General features: G+C 40.9%; 1 protein-coding gene across 1 annotated transcript in view; it reads left to right on the forward strand.

Moving 5' to 3' along the window:
- LOC124116026 overlaps nt 1–23712 on the forward strand; it is a 44670-nt gene that overhangs the window by 8520 nt on the left and 12438 nt on the right. Inside the window, exons 2-3 of the mRNA XM_046477226.2 lie at nt 20562–22042; nt 22502–22550. Of these exons, the coding sequence (XP_046333182.1) occupies nt 20562–22042; nt 22502–22550 (1530 nt within the window). The remainder of the gene's footprint in view (nt 1–20561; nt 22043–22501; nt 22551–23712) is intronic.

Consider the following 23712-nt stretch of genomic DNA (forward strand, 5'->3'; position numbering starts at 1 on the left):
GACCATACTTACCCTTGCTGACCATATTTACCCTTGCTTACCATACTGACCCTTGCTGACCATACTGACCCTTGCTTACCATACTGACCCTTGCTTACCATGCTCACCCTTGCTGACCATGCTCACCCTTGCTGACCATACTCACCCTTGCAGACCATACTTACCATTGCTTACCATACTTACCCATGCTTACCATTGCTCACCCTTGCTTACCATACTGACCCTTGCTTACCATACTTACCATTGCTTACCATACTTACCCATGCTTACCATTGCTCACCCTTGCTTACCATACTGACCCTTGCTTACCATACTGACCCTTGCTTACCATGCTCACCCTTGCTTACCATACTTACCCTTGCTTACCATATTTAACCTTGCTGACCATATTTACCATTGCTTACCATACTGACCATTGCTTACCATACTTACCCCTGCTTACCATTGCTCACCCTTGCTGACCATACTTACCCCTACTTACCATGGCTCCCCATACCTGCATACTGAAATAGGTTTTCCTGGACTCAAGCTTAAGACTACCATGACTACTGTGGCTAAGGTTACTGACTGGTTTCTTGGCAACTATAATATAGCTGTAAACAGCTGCTTTATTCAGGCATCCTGTAAATAGTGACATCTGGCCCAGACAAACCAGTGATTGATATCATGAACAACAACACCTCATGCTGTCAGGGTTACAATTACCCAGCCATTGAGTCTGACCATCCGATCAAATATAATCACCTCTTGTCATGCTTGTAACAAGAATTGATTACTGGGAAGCTATTCTAACCTTGAATCCCACAGGGGTGTATTGAGGACCCGGGGCTTGGGGTGGGTAATTGTACCTTGTTAACAACTGATTGGCAGTCTCAGTCTCCCCATAGCATTTATGTAATGAGAAACATTTTACTCCCTTACCACTCCTGTCCTCTTCTTAGCTGAAGCAGCCGATACTCATCTTCCTTTTCAGCTGTCAGTATTAGATGTGAGAGTTCCTTCACCATGTTCATACTCCAGGACTCCTATCATGTTTATGGAATTATGTTTATCCTTATTCTTAACTCTATTTCGGGGAGATTACCTGTATATGTTTATCCTTATTCTTAACTCTATTTCGGGGAGATTACCTGTATATGTTTATCCTTATTCTTAACTCTATTTCGGGGGGACTACCTGTATGAGTTTAACCTTATTCTTAACTCTCTTTCGGGGTGAAGACCAGTATATGTTAACCTTATTCTTAACACTATTTCGGGGGGACGACCAGTATATGTTAACCTTGTTCTTAACACTATTTCGGGGGGACTGCCAGTATATGTTATCCTTATTCTTAACTCTATTTCGGGGGGACTGCCAGTATATGTTAACCTTATTCTTAACACTTTCGGGGGGACTATCTGTATATGTTAACCTTGTTCTTAACACTATTTCGGGATGACTACTGGTATATGTTAACCTTATTCTTAACTCCATTTCGGGGTAACCTTGTTCTTAACTCTATTTCGGGGTGACTAGCAGTATGGTATATGTTAACCTCATTCTTAACTATATATTGGGGTGACTACCAGTATATGTTAACCTCATTCTTAATTATATTTCGGGATAACTACCAGCATATGTTGGTAATTCTCCTGTCCAAACCTGTTTCACCAGAGTGGGAAATGCATCAGACCTGCATCACTGGGGGCTTTCCTGTCTATGAGGCTGACACCCTGTGTTTGTGTTTTGTTTAATGCTGCACTCAGCAATATTCCACCTATATAACGGCAGTCTGTAAATGGACCAGTCAATCCAGCGATTGACATTATGAGCATCGATGTATGCAGTTGGGATACGATAACATGCATCAACCGCGTCAGCAAGCCGGTCCACCCAATCCATTTAGTTGCCTCTTTCACGACAAGCATGGGTTGCTATAGACCTATTCCAGGACACCTTGTGATGTAACTGGAATAAATGTCCAAAGCGGTGTTAAACCCAACTCAATCACTCCCGAACCTATCTTTTGGAATCCTTGTTTTGTTGATATATCATGGTATAGGGTTTGGTGTTAGCTGAAGTTTCTGGACTGAGAGAACTTGCTGTACCCACTCCGACCGAGGCACAGTCTGGTTGGTGGGGTGTGTTACTTAAGTGGTATCCATGTGGGGATTCCAGGTTAAAAGAGATCCAAACAACCCCATGCTAGTTGTGTGAGCTGATTCATTGGACCAGGTGGTCAGACTTGGTGACTTGGTTGACGGCATGTCATCGGATTGCAATGCCATGGACGTTGCTCATAATGTCAATCACTGGTTTGTCTGGTCCTGGCATGATTATTTACATGTTCCCTCTATATCCTCACTGGTATATTGATAAGTTCGGGGTTAAGGAACAAACAGACTTACAATGTATTGCAGCATAAAACAACTGTCATCATTCGTTCATTCTCTTCTTCTTTTTCATTTCGGGGCGGTCGGGTAGCCTAGTGGTTAAAGCGTTAGCTCATCACGCCGAAGACCCGGGTTCGATTCCCTACATGGGTACAATGTGTGAAGCCCATTTCTGGTGCCCTCCCCCACCGTGATATTGCTGGAATATTGCTAAAAGCAGCGTAAAACCATACTCACTCACTCACTCACTCACTCACTCACTCACTCACTCACTCTTTTTTTCATTTCATTTTTTTATGTTATGCTTAACTTACTTAATTAGAATCAGCGCCAGTCATGGTAATTGTTGTGATTATGAGACTGATGTAGTGACCTCCAAACGCATTGTGATGTTTGACTCAATGATATCCAATGTATCCATCAATACATTTCAGTTTCCTGTGATCTGGTTACCATGGTAACATCTTATCAACATTATCAAGTATTCTTGCCTTGCATTCAAAAGAAATAATGTTAAATTAATATTAAAGCCTTTTCTCTTTATCATGGGTATTGGTCATGTTATCAGTAAAGTACAAGTCAAGATTGTGACTGGGCTTTTTTTATTCCTATGTGGGAATGTTTAAACATGTGCAGTAGCCTGGGTCAATATCTTTGTGTTGGTATGTGTTCAGATGATCTTTGTCTCAGTCTTCCTTGTCAAGTTAGTGTTGAGCACAGGTGTCCCAGTCGTAAAAAGGAGCCGCAGTTCGCTGTTCAGAACCATAGGATTGTGGGTTAGAATCCCCAATATTGTTTCTAGGTTTGTCAGCGCCATGCCTGTGCTGGTGGGTTTCTGAGACATGCATCACTTTGGGGTTTCCTTACACATTAAGTGGTCATGCTGTGATCTAACTGGAGTAATATTAATAAATGTGTTAAACTCACCTCACTCAATCCTAGTCAAGGGGCTGTCGGGTAGCCTCGTGGTTAAAGCGTTCGCTCGTCACGCCAAAGACCCGGGTTCGATTCCTGACATGGGTACAATGTATGAAGCCCATTTGTGGTGTCCCCCGCCGCTAAAAGCAGCGTAAAACCATACTCACTCACTCCTAGTCAAGCTACTGTTGAGTAATACAAGGGTTGATTGATAACTTCTGAACCTCACATAGAAAGAACTTTTTATTGTGGACCTTATGTAATGGCATAAAGGTATTTCCAAAATAACTTGAGTCATTGAGAAAATTATTTGGCTGAGACAAGTCAATAAGTGGGGTCTGTGACCTTTGGAACATGTAAAACTTGAGGAATGTGCAGTGTTCAAGAACTTGCAGAAAAAGAGCGTAACACCAAAAGCCATCCATGAAGATATGAGTACAACACTAGTGAAGAATGCCCTTTCATAAATTGTGCGATCCGTGAAGATCCGGGGTAGAATAGGGCTTCAGCAACCCATGCTTGATGTAAAAGGCGACTGTGCTTGTAAGAGGCGACTAATGGGATCGGGTGGTCAGGCTTGCTGACTTGGATGCTCATGTCAATCACTGGATTGTCTGGTCCAGACGATTATTTACAGACTGCCATCATGTAGCTGGAATATTGATGAGTGCAGGTTAAACAACAAACAAAACAAACAAACAAACAAACTGTCATAAAGAGGTGGGCAGCAGTTGAAGCATGGCAGGGAGAGCCTTGAAGACGGAACCTGTGAACATCAGATAGTGAGGACTGTCTTAGTGTTACTTCAGTAGGCATTTCCTAGGAGAGATGTACCAGTAATTTTCTCACACATCCTAAGATAGCACTATGTCAGAAGCTTTGGAACTCAGCAAGCTGATACTTTCTTCATCCAAAGTTTCTGTGATAATGGAATGTACTGTTTCTTAGGTACACATTGAACTTGGCTGTTTAATAAAATGTCAGGTGTCAAGCATTTTATTTTATGGATATATATATAACAAAAAAAATAAAAAATTATTGGAAATAGAAATGACTGATGCACATGATGCATGATGATTTTATTCAAGCTTGATAAAGCTTGCTCCAGTGTCTGAGAAAAGTTTTCTTTTTTTAGCCTTATGTGTCTAGATACTAGTGCTTTGTATCAATAAGCTTCTTGCTAATGAATCATGCAGCATGTAGGTATATGAGGGGTAGACAGTGTAGAGTCAGTCACATTTACAAGTGCGGAAATGAGAATTTAAGTGCAGTGATGTGAAATGAGACAAATGGTTTCTTAAACATGTAAAGAAAATAAGTCTGTAGTTCCAGTGGTTACCATTGGTTACTAGTAATATATTGTTAATGGAAATGGTAGTTTTTTCTAGAAATTATTCTTCCAATAACTTGTAAGTTGAAACTGTGTTAATTTAGAATGCACTTTGATCTACTTTTGAATGAAGTTGAACTTAAATATTGAAAATTAGGATTTCTCGGATGCAAAATAGTGTTGCCAGCATGTACCAATATGCACAGAAATACAGAATGGATGCCAGGTTTATGTGCTGCCAGTGCCAGACCCATCATGCAGTAAAAGTACAGTTTTTTCTTTGTTGTTTAAGGCCACACTAAGCATTATTCCAGCTATATGACAGCGGTCTGTAAATAATCAAGTCTGGACGAGACAATCCAGTAATTGACATCGTGAGCATCGATCCACACAATAAGGATGCGATGACATGCATCATCCAAGTCAGCGAGCCTGACCACCCGATCCTGTTAGTCGCCTCTTACGACAATCATAGTCGCCTTTTACGACAAGCATAGGTTGCTGAAGACCTATTCTAACTCAGATCTTCACGGGTCAAAAGAACAGTTGAACCTAGCAGGGAACATGTTGTAACTTCGAGATACTTCGGTCAGTGAAGATTCCGAGGCATGAACATCCAGACAGATCAAGTAACTGTATTGCAGATACATAGTGACTTCATTGCATACACAAGAAATTAAGAACACAACCCATGTGTGTGATGACAAATTGAAATGTATTTTGCCGGCCGTTTTTTAACAACAATTGTGACAAGTTTTGTAGAGTGTATATGTGCCTTATTCAGCATAGCAGCAATCACTGTTTTGTCTGTTCACTTGACAAAAACAAAGTGCCACTCTTACCTCAAGTTTGTTAATTCACAGCTTGGATATTGTGAGGAGTGTCACAGTGTTACCGTTTACCGGTAATTACCAGTTTAGTACCGGTACAATTAGGATTGGACCGGTAATTCATGTGATTGCCAGTGCCTGTGGACTGGCAAATAAAGTACTTATAAATCTTTGTTGTTGAACAAAACATCAGTGATATTCATATCGGTACATTTTTCGAACAAAGTCAGCTTGTCTGTTAGCATCAGGGTTTCCCCATGTCTATTTCTAGGTTAAATAGCCATTTGTAGCGACTTCGTCTCAAAATATGAAAAAAAGAGAGAGAAAACTGTGACTGAAGTTTGTGTGAATGATGTATAGATCTAACTAAGTGACTTCAGAGGTGAGATCTTTGCATTGAACATGATGTTGAAAGAATTAAAACCAAATAATTTTCATATGTTTTTTTTATTTGTTGACTGGGCCAATTGGGACTGATAAAAATTAGGGGGGACTGGTAATTTTGAGAGTTTCAAAAGCCAGCGGGAACACTGTGTCAATAACGATTACAATCACCAGTGATTACAATTGGATTAAAAGCTAAGTACATGATTGGTTGAACAATTGGTTTAAATTGCACTGTACTTTTACAGCGATGTTAGATGAGTGAGGAAAGGTACCAGCTATACTTGTGCTTCTCAAGACTGATAATGTTGCACATGCCAACTTTGAGGTACAAAATTCTAATAGTAAAGTCAAAGTTGGGACTGAGTCAAAGGTGAGATTAATTTTTATCTGGATTTAGAGATAAGTGGGCAGATGTATGTGTATGTATGTGGTGAAGAGGCCGGGACAGGAGAATAGGTTACATTTGAGGTTACAAGGTTCGTTCAAGAGATCGGTACGTTCGAGGTAACAAGGTTCGAGATAAGATGTTCAAGAGATCGGTACAATCGAGGTTACAAGGTTCGAGATAAGGGGTTCAAGAGATTGGTACATTCAAGGTTACAAGGTTCGAGATAAGGGGGTCAAGAGATCGGTACAATCGAGGTTACAAGGTTCGAGATAAGGGGTTCAAGAGATTGGTACATTCGAGGTTACAAGGTTCGAGATAAGGGGGTCAAGAGATTGGTACATTCGAGGTTACAAGGTTCGAGATAAGGGGGTCAAGATATTGGTACGTTTGAGGTAGCAAGGTTCGAGATAAGGGGTTCAAGAGATTGGTACATTCGAGGTTACAAGGTTCGAGATAAGGGGGTCAAGAGATTGGTACATTCGAGGTTACAAGGTTCGAGATAAGGGGGTCAAGAGATCGGTACGTTTGAGGTAGCAAGGTTCGAGAAAAGGGGTTCAAGAGATCGGTACAATTGAGGTTACAAGGTTTGAGATAAGGGGGTCAAGAGATTGGTACATTCGAGGTTACAAGGTTCGAGATAAGGGGGTCAAGAGATTGGTACATTCGAGGTTACAAGGTTCGAGATAAGGGGGTCAAGAGATTGGTACATTCGAGGTTACAAGGTTCGAGGTAAGGGGTTCAAGAGATTGGTACATTCGAGGTTACAAGGTTCGAGATAAGGGGGTCAAGAGATTGGTACATTCGAGGTAGCAAGGTTCGAGATAAGGGGTTGAAGAGATTGGTACAATCGAGGTTACAAGGTTCGAGATAAGGGGGTCAAGAGATTGGTACAATCGAGGTTACAAGGTTCGAGATAAGGGGGTCAAGAGATTGGTACATTCGAGGTTACAAGGTTCGAGATAAGGGGGTCAAGAGATTGGTACATTCGAGGTAAGGGGCTAGAGATAACAAGGTTCAACCGTTGATGCAAATTGAAATGTAGAATGCAGTTTTAGTTTTTGTGATAATTTTATTTTGATCATTGTTGATAAATTTTAAACTGTCTGATTTTCTAAGGTTAAGGCGTAAGGAATGCAGTTTTTGTTTGTTTGTTGTTTAAGGGGACTGCTTCAGCAATATTCCAGCTACATGACGGCAGTCTGTAAATAATCAAGTCTGGACCAGACAATCCAGTGATTGATATCATGAGCATCGATCAACGTAATTGGGATATGATGACGTGCATCAACAAAGTCAGCGAGTCTGACCACCCGATCCCGTTAGTCGCTTCTTACGACAAGCATAGTCACCTTTTGCGGCAAGCATGGGTTGTTGAAGACATGTTCTGTCCTGGATCTTCACAGGGTCGAACATACACTGTGCTATGCCATCATTCATAAGGGCTTAAAACTTCACTCACTCACTCACTCACTCACTCACTCACCGGTGACTTGGTGACTTGGTTGATGAGTGTGTCATCATACCCCGACGACATGGATCGTTGCTCATGATATCAATCACTGATTTGTATGGTCGGGTCTTGATTATTTATAGGTTGACATCATTTAGCTTGAATATATAAACAATGAACACCCACACACCATGAATATTAATGTGTCATTTTGAGGGCAACCAGTGAACCCAGCCCACTGTCAGAAACCAACAATCTTCCATTTTGTCTCCATGATTTTCTTGGTCCGTGGATTTTTCTTTGTCAATTTGCCAACATGGAGGCAAGAAAAATGAATCAATAGTTTTAAGGTTAATTTCAGAATATCTTTAAAGAAAAACACTTTTATCATGTAGTTAACATTTAATAACAAAACATGCTCACTGTAAAAAAATTCTTAATTTTTTATCCATTTTCCAAAACAATCAGTTAATTTAAAAAATTCTTGAAGGAAGCATATACCAGATACAAAATAGAAAAAAGATAAGGTGTTTAAAAATAGTAATTTACAAAGTCTTATCGGTCCTAGATGCTTTATCGCATCCATTTTATGAGTAGCAGTAAAGTACAAGAATAAATAAACAATATTGGTTTTCCTTCTTCAGCACAGCGTAAATGGGGCTGATAGGGAATTTTGTTTTTCCACTTTGTAGTGGGATATGAGTGTGTGTGCATGAGAGTGTGTTAGTTTACTTAAGATCCATTTTATATGGGTCGCCATGGACTTGTATCAACAAAATGGGTGCAGGGTGGCCCAGTCATCTGAGGCGCCTCAATTCTCTGTGCAGAGTTCCATCCCTTTGGCACTGGAAACCTATCATTAAGGGTTCAAATTCCCATTAGCCCCAATTATGTTTCTAGGTTTGTCGGCATCTTACCGGTGCTGGTGGGTTTCATCTAAATGGTAAATGTCTGAGACCTGCATCACTTGACAATGCTTCAAGCTTTCCTCCCACATTAAGTTAAATTGGCACATTATACCTTCAGTAAATCACCAACAACTATATTCCATATTCTAGTATGACAATTGGCCTTGTATCTTATTACCAATATCACGATATATGTTCTTTGAGGTGAAAATGTGTAAAACAAAAAAAAAAACATTTTTCAAGAAAATTTCTCTAGTGAAGATATAGTGAATGGTCTTCTGAAGCACTAAAACAAAGCCTTGCTTTAAACTAGTTAAAATTTTCATTTACGTGATTAAAGTGAAAATTATTATGTAAATTGTAGCAGTATCACTCGGGGTATTTATTCTCCCTTCTCAGAAAATCAATGTGCTGGCTGTTTTGATCGTGGTGGGACTACGAGGGATTTATTCTCCCGCTGAGAAATTTATTTCCCTCCCAGGCTGGATACAAACTATTTTATCAAGATCAAGTGAACCAATCAGATCTCATCATTCAGACATGATCCGGGGTAGAAAAGGTCTTCAGCAAACCATGCTTGCCATAAAAGGCGACTATGCTTGTCGCAAGAGGCAACTAACAGGATCGGGTGGTCAGGCTTGCTGACTTGGTTGATGCATGTCATTGATCCCAATTGCGTGGATCAATGCTCATGATGTCAGTCACTGGATTGTCTGGTCCAGACTCGATTATTTTTAGACCGCCGTCATATAGCTGAAATATTGTTAAGTGTGGCGTTAAACAACAAACAAAACATTCAGACAGGGAAGTATGATAAATATATATGCATGGTTATGAAGATACAGGATGTCAGTGATCTTTTAAACTGTTAAACGACAAGCCTGTGCTTGTCCTTTCACTGTTTGCTAAGCATGGATGTGAAGATTGGTCAAAGGCATTAAGCTAGTTGCTAAAGCTGCAGTAAGATGTTAATGTAGTTTTGCAGAGGTAGACGTTGACACTGCCACTGGCACCAGGACTTGCGGGGAAACTCAATAATGCAATGTGCGCGCTGATGAAACTGGCTGGAGGAGATTCAGCTGATGTTGTTGAGGGTTGTGACCATGTGCTGTTATCATCTGGGAGTGGAGTAATTCCCAGAAGTGGCTGATTCTGGAATGTCTCACTCAATTAACTTCGGTTTGGGTTGTGATGAAAATGGATAGTTATTTTACAGTTTATATTGTTCCATTTCTTGAGAACATTACAAACTACCTGGGTAATTACGCATTCACTGGGAGGGTCAGGATAGAAAGGAAAAACATTCATGGAAGGTGTTTGACTACTCAGGCCCTTGTTTTTGTCAACATGACCAGATATATGGAGTTGGCCAGGTACACAGGTTTTATCTCCAGGCAATTATGATTACGAACAGACAGACATGCAGATTACCATGTCTGCAGTTAGTATGTGAGGGCCAGTTGGGTAGCCCAATGGTGAAAGCATTAGCTCGTCACGCTGAAGACCTGGGTTTGATTGCCGATATGGGCACAATGTGTGAAGCCCATTTCTGGTGCCCCCCGATATTCCTGGAATATAAGCGGCGTAAAACCATACTTACTCATATCTCTCATTTTGTATACTGCCTCTTGGCAAACACACCAAGATAGTCTGTTTTTTGCTAAAGGTGGCGTAAAACCACACACTCACTCACTCACTCACTCACTCACTCACTCACTCACCCACTCACTCACTCACTCACTCACTCACTCACTCACTAGTGTGTGAGGTGTTTATATGCTGCTCAAAAGAAGTTAAAGAGCATCCAATTCTTTCACATTTCTTCAGTGAATCTGTCATGCTACTCAAAGAAGTTAAAAAAAAACTTTTATATTACTACAATATGTTAATCTGTCATGGTGTTCTTAACTTCTTTGGGGTAGTTTATAAAGAAAAGAAATGAATACTCCTTTCATGTGATCAAGTCCCTGATTTGCCCCGATAATGTCTGTTTGTGATAAGACCATACCCGTGTTCATGGGTGCACCGACGTGGTAAATGTCTGCCACCATGATGACCTCTTGTCCTCCCTCATTCAGCTAACACGCTAAGACATGACTGAGAACTGTTCTGAGAGGCTAAAACTCCCTCACTCACACAGGGACCATGGCCCGACCTGTGACATAGTCGTGCAGCATTTTCTATGTTTAGCATGTTTAGTAGTAGCTCAAGGATGAACACTCTTCAGCCTAACCCCTTCTAGGATATATATGACCAGTCTCCTAGACTTGTCTGGCTTGGTTGCGCAAACACTGTTGTTATGTGGAGGAAGAGGATTTCCCAGTTCAGTATTACTTCATAACTCCCGGACTATGTCAGCAGTGCAGGGTGATCACAGACTGTACCCTGACAACGACAGGTGTGGTGTGGCTGACAGATTTCGTGGTGGGTGGCAGATTTAGGGGAGAAGTTATAACTACCTGGAGCTGCTAGCAATAACCCTGTGAGTAAGGGAGTTTAACATGTTTTAGTCTCTGTCTCTCAGCTTTTCAGTCATATCAAGGCGTGTCTGCTGAATGAGGAGGTCTTTAGTTAACCTTGATGACAACACTACCTGATGAATACAGACAGCCCTTGTTAGGTGTGGTCAGGAAGGTGGATGAGTATCTGTTGTTTCTTAGTACGATAATTATGTAGTAGGGATTGAAGCTGAAGTATAAAGTAGGATAATTCTGTTGTAAGCGTTAATGCTAAAGTATAAAGTAGGATAATTATAGGGTTGAAGCTGAAGTATAAAGTATGATAATTATGTTGTAAGGGTTGAAGCTGAAGTATAAAGTATGATAATTATCTTGTAAGCGTTAATGCCAAAGTATAAAGTAGGATAATTATGTTGTAAGGATTGAAGCTGAAGTATAAAGTATGATAATTATCTTGCAAGGGTTGAAGCTGAAGTATAAAGTATGATAATTATGTTGTAAGGGTTGAAGCTGAAGTATAAAGTATGATAATTATCTTGTAAGGGTTGAAGCTGAAGTATAAAGTATGATAATTATGTTGTAAGGGTTGAAGCTGAAGTATAAAGTAGGATAATTATGTTGTAAGGGTTGAAGCTGAAGTATAAAGTATGATAATTATCTTGTAAGGGTTGAAGCTGAAGTATAAAGTATGATAATTATGTTGTAAGGGTTGAAGCTGAAGTATAAAGTATGATAATTATCTTGTAAGGGTTGAAGCTGAAGTATAAAGTAGGATAATTATGTTGTAAGGGTTGAAGCTGAAGTATAAAGTATGATAATTATCTTATAAGCGTTAATGCCAAAGTATAAAGTAGGATAATTATGTTGTAAGGGTTGAAGCTGAAGTATAAAGTAGGATAATTATCTTGCAAGGTTAAGTGCAAAGTATAAAATATAATGATCTTAAAAGGGTTAGTGACACCATTTACGATAACATCTTGCAATAGCCTACAAGGGTTCATGTCGAAGTATGTCATACATTTTGTAAATGTTGTCAAATATTGATTGATGGAGTACTGAATTCATGTAGAAAGATCTGATTTTAATGAGATTGGTTAAGTATGTTTATCATGAGCCACATCAGGAAATTGGCTATTGGGGGAAAAGAACTTAAGCCCTGTAATGACATGAAATACCAATTATGTTGTGTATCCCCAAGGTCATTTAGGAGGATAAAAGGTTTATTTGAATGATTATTGATTAACTGTGTACAGAGACTGTCAAGTATTTTTACGTGTGCCCACATGGCCCAAGTTCTTCCTCTCGTCCTGTCATTGTGATATTATTTGAATGTGGATATTATTATTACACCCTTCCATACTTTACCATTGCTCATCAGTCATTTCGTGTTGGTTGAAAGGTAGATCATGTTACAAGTGCACTAAATACAGTCGAACCCCATCGTCTCCACCTCCTGCATAGGTCTTCAGCAACCCATGCTTGCTGTGAAAGGTGACTATGCTTGTCGTAGGAGGCGACTAACGGGATCGGGTGGTCAGGCTCGCTGACTTGGTTGATGCATGTCATCGATCCCAATTGCGTGGATCGATGCTCATGATATCATTCACTGGATTGTCTGGTCCAGACTCGATTATTTACAGACCGCCGTCATATAGCTGGAATATTGCTGAGTGCGGCGTTAAACAACAAACCAAACCAAAACCACCACCTGAGGACCCGGTAAGTCGTTTAACTTATCCAGGGTTCGACCCACCCAACTCGACTTTTACAGAAAGTAAGCATACCACTTGGTGCATGTTATGTAAGACAATTATGTACAAAGAAATATAAACATAAGCATTGTCATCCGAGTTATGGACAACACTGGTCTGTTTCTGACAAACAAATATATTCAGCTTGTCCTCTTGAGATGACCCCCCACACTTCACCTGTTTAAGAGGTTTAACCCAAAACCTCTCTTTGTGTTAAAATGTCTCCATATGACCATGACTTTCAGCATGTTGAGGGACGGTCAGGTAGCCTACTGTTTAAAGCATTTGCTCGTCTCGTCGAAGACCAAGGTTTGAATCCCCACATGGGTACAATGTGTGAAGCCCATTTCTGGTGTCCCCGAGCATGATATTGCTGGAGTGAGTGAGTAAGTATGGTTTTACGCCGCTTTTAGCAATATTACAGCAATATCACGGCTGGGGTCATCAGAAATGGGCTTCACACATTGTACCCATGTCGGGAATCGAACCCGGGTCTTCGGCGTGACGAGCGAACGTTTTAACCACTAGGCTATCCAACCGCCCCCTGATATTGCTGGAATATTGCTTAAAGCGGCGTAAAAATCATACTAACTCACTCGCTCACACTCCAGCATGTTGATGAGGTGTTGGAGGGACCTTGAACTTGTAAGTTGTATTGATGTTAAGAAGGTTTCTCCGTAATCATCACCAATTTATTGTGTTGAAAGGGACCCAGCTGGCACAGTTGTCATAAGAAAAAGTTTATGATTATCCTTTTGCAAGAAAGAGAAAAAAAATTTTGTTAGCTCTCTGACTGGAAGTTATTAACTGTTGCATATTTGGCAACTCCTTTAAACAAGCAGATACTTTGCATTAATGATCCAAGTGATGGTGTCACTGCTCTCAGAGTTCTGATCCATATTAATCATGGCCACCAAGACAGCCTTGTGTATTTGTTCTTTTTGTCCAGGGGCGGTCGGGTAGCCTAGTGGTTAAAGCGTTCACTCGTCACACCGAAGACCCGGGTTCGATTCCTGACATGGGTACAATGTGTAAAGCCCATTTCAGGTGTCCCCCGCCGTGATATTGCTGGAATATTGCTAAAAGCGGCGTAAAACCACACTCACTCACTCACTCACTCACTCTTTTTGTCCATTACACCATTTGACATGCAGCAAATAAATGTGATGTGGAATAACGTCTTCATGTTTTGGTCAGATATTATAAGTTGTAGCAGGATCATGAGGGCTTGTGGTATAAAACCTTATGCGGGACACATAAAACCCCATATACCCCGAGTGATCCTGCTACAACAAATTTATCTCACCAACATGTTTAAATGTGACATTGTAAGATAATTAACACAAATTGAAAATTGAAGAAAACATCTGTTTGATCATGTTGATTGAGCTGAGGTTAACTTGTGCTATGTCACATGACTCCCATTGACTTGGAAAAAGCGTGCAGCATTTTGCTTTGAAGCTGGGTATTAGGGATTTATTCTGCCTCTCAGAAATGCATGCGCAGCCTGTATTGCTCGTGGTGGGGTATAACAAGGCGGGGTACACACTATTTTATCAAGATCACGTAGACCAATCAGATCTCATCATTCTGACATGGAGGTATGATAATGGATTTTGCTTGATGCTTGAATTTAAAAAAACAATAAGAATTTCTCTCAATACAGATAAACTTTGGTGGTTATAGCACTGACTGGTCCGAAGACCCGGTTTCAAGGCCCAAATGCAAGCCTTAAAGTTGCGACTAAAATGGTCGCCAATTCGACCTAAATTTCAATTTGTCTACTATCTTAAGTTCAGAGGTAGCCAAATGACTACCTTGAAAAATACCTTGTGGCAACTAAATTCTATTGCTTCACATTTGAAAACACAAAAATAAATAATAGCTGATTGTAGAAAACATGTCTGCTAATAATTGTACTTGTGTATAATTCCTCCCAAAGTCGACAATGAACAGAAATACAGAAATATTAATGTAATTTCTAAATTAGTATTTTATTTCAGTTGACAGTGCTCATTGGATAAGCAAGGATATACCTAAATAATCTAGTAACATAAATTGCATCATTGTTTGAGTCACAAATAACAAAAATCAAGTACAGCTTCCATTAATATACAATTTCAAAACTAGTGCTATGACTTATTGCTAGACCCGTGAAGATTCCGAGGTAGAATAGGTCTTCAGCAACCCATGCTTGCCGTAAAAGGTGACTATGCTTGTCATAAAAGGCGACTGATATGATCGGGTGGTCAGGCTCGCTGACTTGGTTGATGCATGTCTTTGGTCCCAATTGCTTGGATCGATGCTCATGATATAAATCACTGGATTGTCTGGTCCAGACTCGATTATTTACAGACCGCCGTCATATAGCTGGAATATTGCTGAGTGCGGAAAAAAACAACAAACAAACCAAACAAACAAACTTATTGCCAAAAGCGGCGTAACAATCGCACTGACTCACTCACTGACTCACTCACTGGGCTATTAATCATTTTAATTTCACAAGCTGCTTCTTGTTAATAATATTTTTTTTTAAAATGGCATCTAACTTTCCTCATTGTTCCTTGTGAAGTTATATTCCTTATTGAAATGTCAGCTGAGCTAACACAAGTCCCCCTGTGCAGACAGTCATTTGTCAAGTTGCCTTTGTTCTCGTCAACAGTTGTTCCTTGTAAAAGAGGAAGATCGAGCCAGGTATTAGATATCAAGCTTCAAGTTGCTTTAACAGTGTGTGGCTGGACAATAGAACTGAACCATACACTGATGTAATGATATAGTAGTTTATTCATGCTTTGTTCAAAATAACGTGAGCTATTTTCTCCCTGTACAATATTGATCTTGAATGTTGAATGTTGAATGTTGAATGTTATTGGATGCCAACCATGATCAATGCATGAAAAATGGAAAAGGAAGAGTCGTACCAGTTTGACAATGTTTGAAGATAGTTAATATAATGAAGAGAATTTATGGAAAGATATATCATGTATATCAGGGGTTTACCTGGCGACTCAAAGGTTGTAGTTGTCCGCACCTGTGAAGATCCGGGTAGATAAGAGGTCTTCAGCAACCCATGTTTGCCGTAACAGGTGACTATCCTTGTCGTAAGAGGTGACTGATGGGATCAGGTGGTCAGGCTTGCTGACTTGGTTGATGCATGTCATCGTATCCCAGTTGTGTGGATCTATGCTCATGATGTCAACCACTGGATTATCTTGTCCAGACTCGCTGCTGAGAGCGGCGTTAAACAACAAACAAACAAACAAAAACAAAACGAAAGAGCATTCATTACTAAACATGCACATACATTTTCTGCATCCCAGTGGAGTGTTTTTTGTGTCTGGTAAATCCCAATATTTCGTTACAAGATACATTTTTAGAATCATTTCAGACTATTCAACATTAAGGGGTCAGAGTTTGGGTGTTAAAGGATGGGGGTTAGAGGTTTAGGTATAACCCTAGATGATAATGATGCATCTGCTGATTTCATTGGAAGCTAATGCACAGTGAAGCTTGTGACAAATGTGTGTCAGCCTTTGCTCCCAACACAATAACCACTTCAGGATTCCCTACACAGTGCATATCCCTTGCATTGCTTTCCTATAATTATAGAAACAGCTGAGCCTATGACCTAGGGCTATATTTACAGGACCGGGATTAGCCATATGCAGCTGGCACCACTATGGACATGACCAGTGAAACAGGAACTGGGTGGGCTAGTATAGAAAACTCATATTTTAGACTTGTTAAACAATGTAGATATATTGTGTCCAGGGGTGGATAACCAGGATATACCTCACCAATTGCACTGATCGATATTCAGGAAGACAATCTTTTATGCAACAGCACCAAGAGTGTCCAGTATTATGGAGGTCGTATTCAGACATTGATGAAGCTGCAGGTAGTTAATCCTGCTGATGAAATCTGGTGGAGACGGAGGACTAATTAGTTTGTGAATGATTTAGTTCACTGACAGCATGTGATGTCATCAATCATGATCCTGTTCATTAGCACTGGGTATTGGCCTGACTTTCATTACGAAATTTATTGCACTAATGATTCTTGTATTGTGATACAAACCACAATATATTGCATGTGTTCTTTCATCTGTAGTTTGTTATGGACCTGAATATAAAAACACACCTTCCCCTGCGCTTTTTTGACAACTTTGTTATCGTCCACCATTTTGTTAGATTTGTTTATTGTTTAACGCCACACTCAGCAATATTCCAGTTATATGAAGGCGGTTTGTAAATAATCAAGTCTGGACCAGGCAATCCAGTGATTGACATCATAAGCATCAATCCACGCAATTGGGATACAATGACATGCATCAACAAAGTCAGCAAGCCTGACCACACAATCATGTTAGTCGCATCTTACGATAAGCATAGTCGCCTCTTACGACAAGCATGGGTTGCTGAAAACCTATTCTACCCTGAATCTTCACAGGTCCCATTTTGTTACATGTTGTAATGGACGCAAAACATTTGTAAAAACACATTTTGTACTGTATACAGGAAGATTGACTTGAATAGTTTCGCTTCTACAAGCACAAGCTTATTTCTGAATATCATAATTTCAATTTGACGTGTTACTTATGTTAACTTTGCCAACACGATGAAAACATGCCTGATTTTGAAAAACGCAGTGTTCCGGTATTTCCTAAACATATTGTCATCAGTATTTTGTAACATGGTACACCAGTGGTACCGTGCCCCTCTACTGTTCATAAAAGAACTAAACAGTTATATACCCAGCAGCGTTTGGTTTGGCTGTGCTATGTATTTAATGTGACAATGTGATAATCCCAAAGGGATCAGTTGTCCAGTGATCTAGGGGTCTGTGACAGGCCGTGCAGAGCTGCTTCCCTTGGTTGCACCAGGATCTGCATGTTGTGGATTTAGATCCCATTGTGCCCCATGCTTGTTGGTTACGCTTTAAAGTGGTTCAGATTTTCAATGACGACCATATTGAGCTTTTGACATGCTGTGATGTAAGTTCATGTTTGTGAATGACTGTTCATAACTGGGGCTAACTGAGCTCACTCACTCACTCCTGAGCATGCCGAGGGAGAGTACACACTTTCCATCTGCTTTGCCACACATGGTATTAATACTGTGGTATCTCAGAAGTAATGCTGATGCTCACTTCAGACTTCATTCTATCCTTTCAGGACAGACCCGTGAAGATCCGGGTTAGAATAGGTCTTCAGCAACCCATGCTTGCCATAAACAGCAACTATGCTTGTCGTAAGAAGCGACTTAAAGGATCGGGTGGTCAGACTTGCTGACTTGGTTGATGCATGTCATCGTATCCCAATTGCGAAGATCAATGCTCATGATGTCAATCACTGGATTGTCTGGACCAGACATGATTATTTACAGACCGCCGTCATATTGCTGAGTGAAGCATTAACATGATTAAACAACAAACAAACAAAAATATATTCGGGGATTTCTGATTGCAAAAATATGAAGCTGTGCTTATATTATGTTGTATATATTTTATAGTCCTATTGTTCCTGAGCGCAATGGCATCTACAGCAAAAAGGATATATTTATGTAGGAGGAGGTTATCTTTTAGTAATATTGAAAATTCTGAATTTAAGGAAACATTAAAGAAATGTAAGGAAATATTATGGAAATAATAGAAATCAGACGCTCAAGAACCCACTCCTCCTTCACTGAAATGGGGCAGTTAGTGTTTGCTCAAGTTCACTTCTAATGAGGTGTCTTCAGATCTTCTTGCAGATATGTATTGTATCACAGTAAAATATTGGATTTTAATGAGATTGTTCAGAACAGTTGCCATGGTTAATGTACACAAACCACTGAATAATGCTGAAAGATGAAATACCTATAAATATTCTAAAACCCAAGAGAACCGAAAAGCTTCAAAAGAGACTGAAGATTCCTGCTGTGAAGAAATGTTAACTTGAATTTTAAAGTACCGGTAATCATGTTTTAAAGTATGTATGCCAGTTTGGGGTTGAATAACTATTGGCTTTTGGTTCCCCGCATCTTGGGTTAAATGTGTAACGTGATGCCTTACCTGGGGAATATGAGTGGAGACACTGAGGAGATGCTGGCATGTCTAATGTGAACATGCTATTTCCCATGCAAACTGATATGCAGCAGGATAGAGCTTTTTGTGTTATCCAGATTCTATTTTATGGTATGTTTAACTAGGTATTTGTCAGTTGCTATGGTAACAGCCCATCTTTTTGTTGTGTTTGTAGGATTTAACTGCATTCTAGTCCTTATCAAAATTAATGTTTTATATTTTTTTATAAGTTTGACTTTCAGCAGGATTTGTAACACACAGAGTTAGGTGATGCTATCTTCTGCAACATATTGTACAAAATCTAGAGCATTTTGCCAGAGTGTCTTATTATTTCAAATATGTCAACAAAGTTGATTGACGCTTGAAATGATATTTTCTGCTTTTATGAATGAGTTGTTATATTTGATATCAAACAATACAAGGGTGAGATTTTATTATTTATCTAGTACCATTCTGAAGATTTAATTCTGCAAACGGGGTGGTCTAGTGGTTAAAGCGTTCACTTGTCACGCCGAAGACCTGGGTTCGATTCCCGACATAGGTACAATGTGTGAAGCCCATTTCTGGTGTCCCCCGCCGTGATATTGCTCGAGTGTTGCTAAAAGGGGCGTAAAACCAAACTCACTCACTCGCTAATTCTGCAAACAATGTATTTAATTTGTATATCAACATGATCGAGATATCTTGTGTTGTTGAGTCCATCAAGAAATTGGTCATGTTAATCATGTTATACAGTAACCATAGTAACATTATTTCTGAACTATTTTGATACAGCTTTGTTTTTCAAATGTTTATTCAGACCAAACCATTAGCTTGTGGGTTTCACCGAATTGGTAAATGTCTGCTTCAGGCTTTGCCCCCACATTAAGCTGTCACCCTGTGATATAACTGGAATACTGTTTAAGCGGTGTGAAATACAACTCACTCACTCACTCACTCATAGGTAAAGCTTGTACTAATGTGACTTGTCATTAGCATGATCAGATTAGTACAGATTTTTTTACCACATCCATCCACTATGCTTGTCATAAGAGGCAACTAAAGGGATCGGGTGGTCAGACTCGCTGACTTGGTTGATGCATATCATCGTATCCCAATTGTGTAGATCAGTGCTCATGATATCAATCACTGCATTGTCTGGTCCAGATTCGATTTACAGACTACTATTATATAGCTGGATTATTGCTGAGAGCGGCGTTAAACAGCGAACAAACAAAACATCCATGGTGTAGTGGATAGAACGTCTGGTGAGCGGAAGGTCATAGGTTTGATCCCCAGCTGCATCATACGTTAGAAGATGGAAACTTGTTGTTACCCTGCCTGGTGCTTGGCATTATGGGGATAAAACAAGAACTGGTCTGCTCAGACATGCACACACATCACAATGTAATTGCGATAATCTTAAATGCAACGTTAAACCCCATTATCACCCAGATTGTGATCCTTTGTGGGTCAGCATCTTGCCCAAAGGTGGCACAGATTGTTGTACAGAGTTATCGTCCTTAGCTGTGCCAGGATCCAGGGTGTCAGCATGAAATCTGCTCATTGGTTTCATCAAGGTTGTAAATGTACAGGCTTGACTAGCCTTGACTTATGAAGTACTGTAACTCATTCATTTAACTTTCAATTTAAAAGGTTACTGTATTTCAGTGGTAAAGTTTTACTGTGAATATGTTTCTAATCGTGTCATGTCTGTTTGCAGAAGAAGATGAAGATGATGATGATATAGTTGTGCTGAAGGAAGAAAAGGTGCCAATTCCAGCAGATGATGATGACGACGATGATGATGCCGTCATCTTCATCGCATCCACAAGCATCACTAAAAGTAAAGACAATACAACCCTGGGACCAAAAACAGAACCATCCTCTTCCAAAGACTTAACCCGAAGCCTCAGTCTTACATCTTCATTTGATGTATCCCTTAATTTGACAGGTCCATTGGACTTGTCGAAACATACAGAGCGGGATGGCGACGATGTCGTGGATCCCACCACTGCTGCAGCCACAAGTGTCAAGCTGTCTGATAAAGAAACATTAGTTGATTTGGAGGAGACAGATTCTCAGCAGAGTTTAACCACAGATGACCTTTTGGACAGTGTTGGTGGGTCCAGCCTAGACAATTCCTTTGTTGGACCAGGTTCTCCCTCCGTTGACAGCAACAGCAGCAGCAACTCATCAGTCTCCTTGCCAGCAACACCGCCGTTAAAATGGAGCCCCCAACCATCAACATCAGGTGTGAAAACAAACAGTGGAGTTGGTGGGCCTCCAGACCTGGTCCTGCCCCAAGGGAAGGCAGGGTCACCATGCATTGATGATCTGAACTTTCTGGAACTGTTGCGGAAATATGACTACCCTTCATCCCAGTCAACAGACAATCAGTCATGCATGTCTTTAGGGACACCGTCACCGCCCTCTATATCAGTCCCCAGCCAGCCAGTCGGTGCAGTGCCCACACATATTCACTCCAACAGCTGTGATACCACACTTTCTTCCTCGCCCACAAGTCTTTCAGCTAATAGTAAGCAACTCCCGTGCATTGGAACAAGCTCAATGATATCACCAACTTCAAAATCTCTCCTGCGATCGGGAACAACCACATGCCACAGATATTCCTCTAGTCAGGATACGTTGCCTAGAACCAGTTCTTCTACAAGCTCAGTGTGTCAGTTTTCAGACCTTGTACATACAACTCTGTCCTTAGATAAATCTTTGAACATCACAACCTCACCAACTTCTCCAGTCTCAAAAGTCACAATTTTGCCCAAACCAACATGTGTGTCTACTGTTCAAAGCTCTGCGGGTCCATCAACCTCAAGGACAGATTTGAGTTCCAGTTCAGGATTAGCTTCTGAAGCTGCTGCTGGTTCAAACTTGAATTCAGATTCCAGTTTAGGTTCCAGTTCTGTTCTTGCTTCTGGAGCTGGGTTACGATCAGGAAACACTCAGTCGTGGACGACAGGGGCATCCAGGTTGTCCCAGCTTAGTCTCCCTCCGAGAAAACGGGTGCGACCGGATACTGTGATGTCGCCGGTGTCGTCATCGTCGTCGTCCAAGTCTGATGATGCATGTGTGAACTGTAAGAGCATCCTGCATGACCTGAAAGTGTCACGGTGTACTCAGGGTCATCCAGCCTGCTCCACCTGCCTTGAGGACCAGGTTAAACTTATTCTTACAGACAAACAGGTGAGTCCATCACAGACAGGTGAGTTGGTCACAGACCATCCACAATTATATCTCCATTTACACATGATTTAAGACTGCATCGTTGATTATCCAGTTTATTATGATTAATACCCTGGACCCATTTGCCACCATAAATTTCAGAAGTGATGTAATCTTTTGTTTGTTTGTTTGCTTGTTGTTTTATGCCGCACTAAGCAATATTCCAGCTCTATGATGGCGGTCTGTAAATAATCAAGTCTGGACCAGACAATCCAGTGATTGATATCATGAGCATCGATCCACACAATTGGGATCGATGACATGCATCAACCAAGTCAGTGAGCCTGACCACCCAATCCCGTTAATAGCCTCTTACACCAAGCATAGTCAGTTGACATGGTAGATAGAAGAGCAGAAGTGAAAATGACTGATAGTGAGTGAAATAATAGAGACTTGATAAATGATGTGCTTGTGTTTCAGGGTTCGCTGAAGTGTATCATGGTGAGCTGTGGCAGTTACTACCCCATGAGTAAGTCTGACACACTTTGGGTGGGGGTGGGGGTGACAGTTACTACCCAATGAGTAAGTCTGAAACACGTTCGATGGGGGTGGGGGTGACAGTTACTACCTCCGGAGTACACACTTTGGGTGGGGGTGGGGGTGACAGTTACTACCCAATGAGTAAGTCTGAAACACGTTCGATGGGGGTGGGGGTGACAGTTACTACCTCCGGAGTAAGTATGACTTACGTTGGGTGGGGGTGGGGCTCTGGGTGACAGTTACTTCCCCATAGTAAGCCTGACACACGTTGGATGGGGGTGGGGGTGACAGTTACTTCCCCACGAGTAAGCCTGAAACATGTTGGATGGGGGTAGGGGTGACCATGGTGACAGTTACTTCCCCATGAGTAAGTCTGACACACGTTGGATGGGGGTGGGGGTGACAGTTACTTCCCCATGAGTAAGTATGACTTACGTTGGGTGGGGGTGGGGGTGGGGGTGGGGGTGATAGTTATTACCCCATGAGTAAGTCTGACACACGTTGGATGGGGGTGGGGATGACAGTTACTTCCCCATGAGTAAGCCTGACACACGTTGGATGGGGGTGGGGGTGACAGTTACTTCCCCATGAGTAAGTCTGACACACGTTGAATGGGGGTGTGGGTGGGGGTGACAGTTACTTCCCATTGAGTAAGTCTGACACACGTTGGATGGGGGTTGGGGTGACAGTTACTTCCCCATGAGTAAGTCTGACACACGTTGGATGGGGGTGTGGGTGGGGGTGGGTTGTGACACAGTTACTTCCCCCTTAGTATGTCCTTATAAGGGTCAGGATGAGGATAATAATTATTGACTTCGTGGCAGGTGATTTTGTTTACTGACTGACAGTATTCCAGGTCAGGAAGTATGCCATTTATTTTGGGAATGTAGGGAAATTGATCCTCTCATACAACAACCAATGTAAACAAAAGGGAAAGAAATGCCCAAGCATGTCTACTGGTTTACAATACTTTAGCAGTTTAAATAGAAAGTTCCTTTCTTTGATACATGATATCATGGGTATAGGGGCGGTGGGATAGCCTAGTGGTTAAAGCGTTTGCTTGTCTTGCCGAAGACCTGGGTTCGATTCCCAACATCGGTACAATGGGTGAAGCCCATTTCTGGTGTCCTCGCCGTGATATTGCTGTTACA

Source organism: Haliotis rufescens, unplaced genomic scaffold, assembly GCF_023055435.1.
Source record: "Haliotis rufescens isolate VD_foot unplaced genomic scaffold, xgHalRufe1.0.p SCAF_6, whole genome shotgun sequence".
Taxonomy (NCBI): Eukaryota; Metazoa; Mollusca; class Gastropoda; order Lepetellida; family Haliotidae; genus Haliotis; species Haliotis rufescens.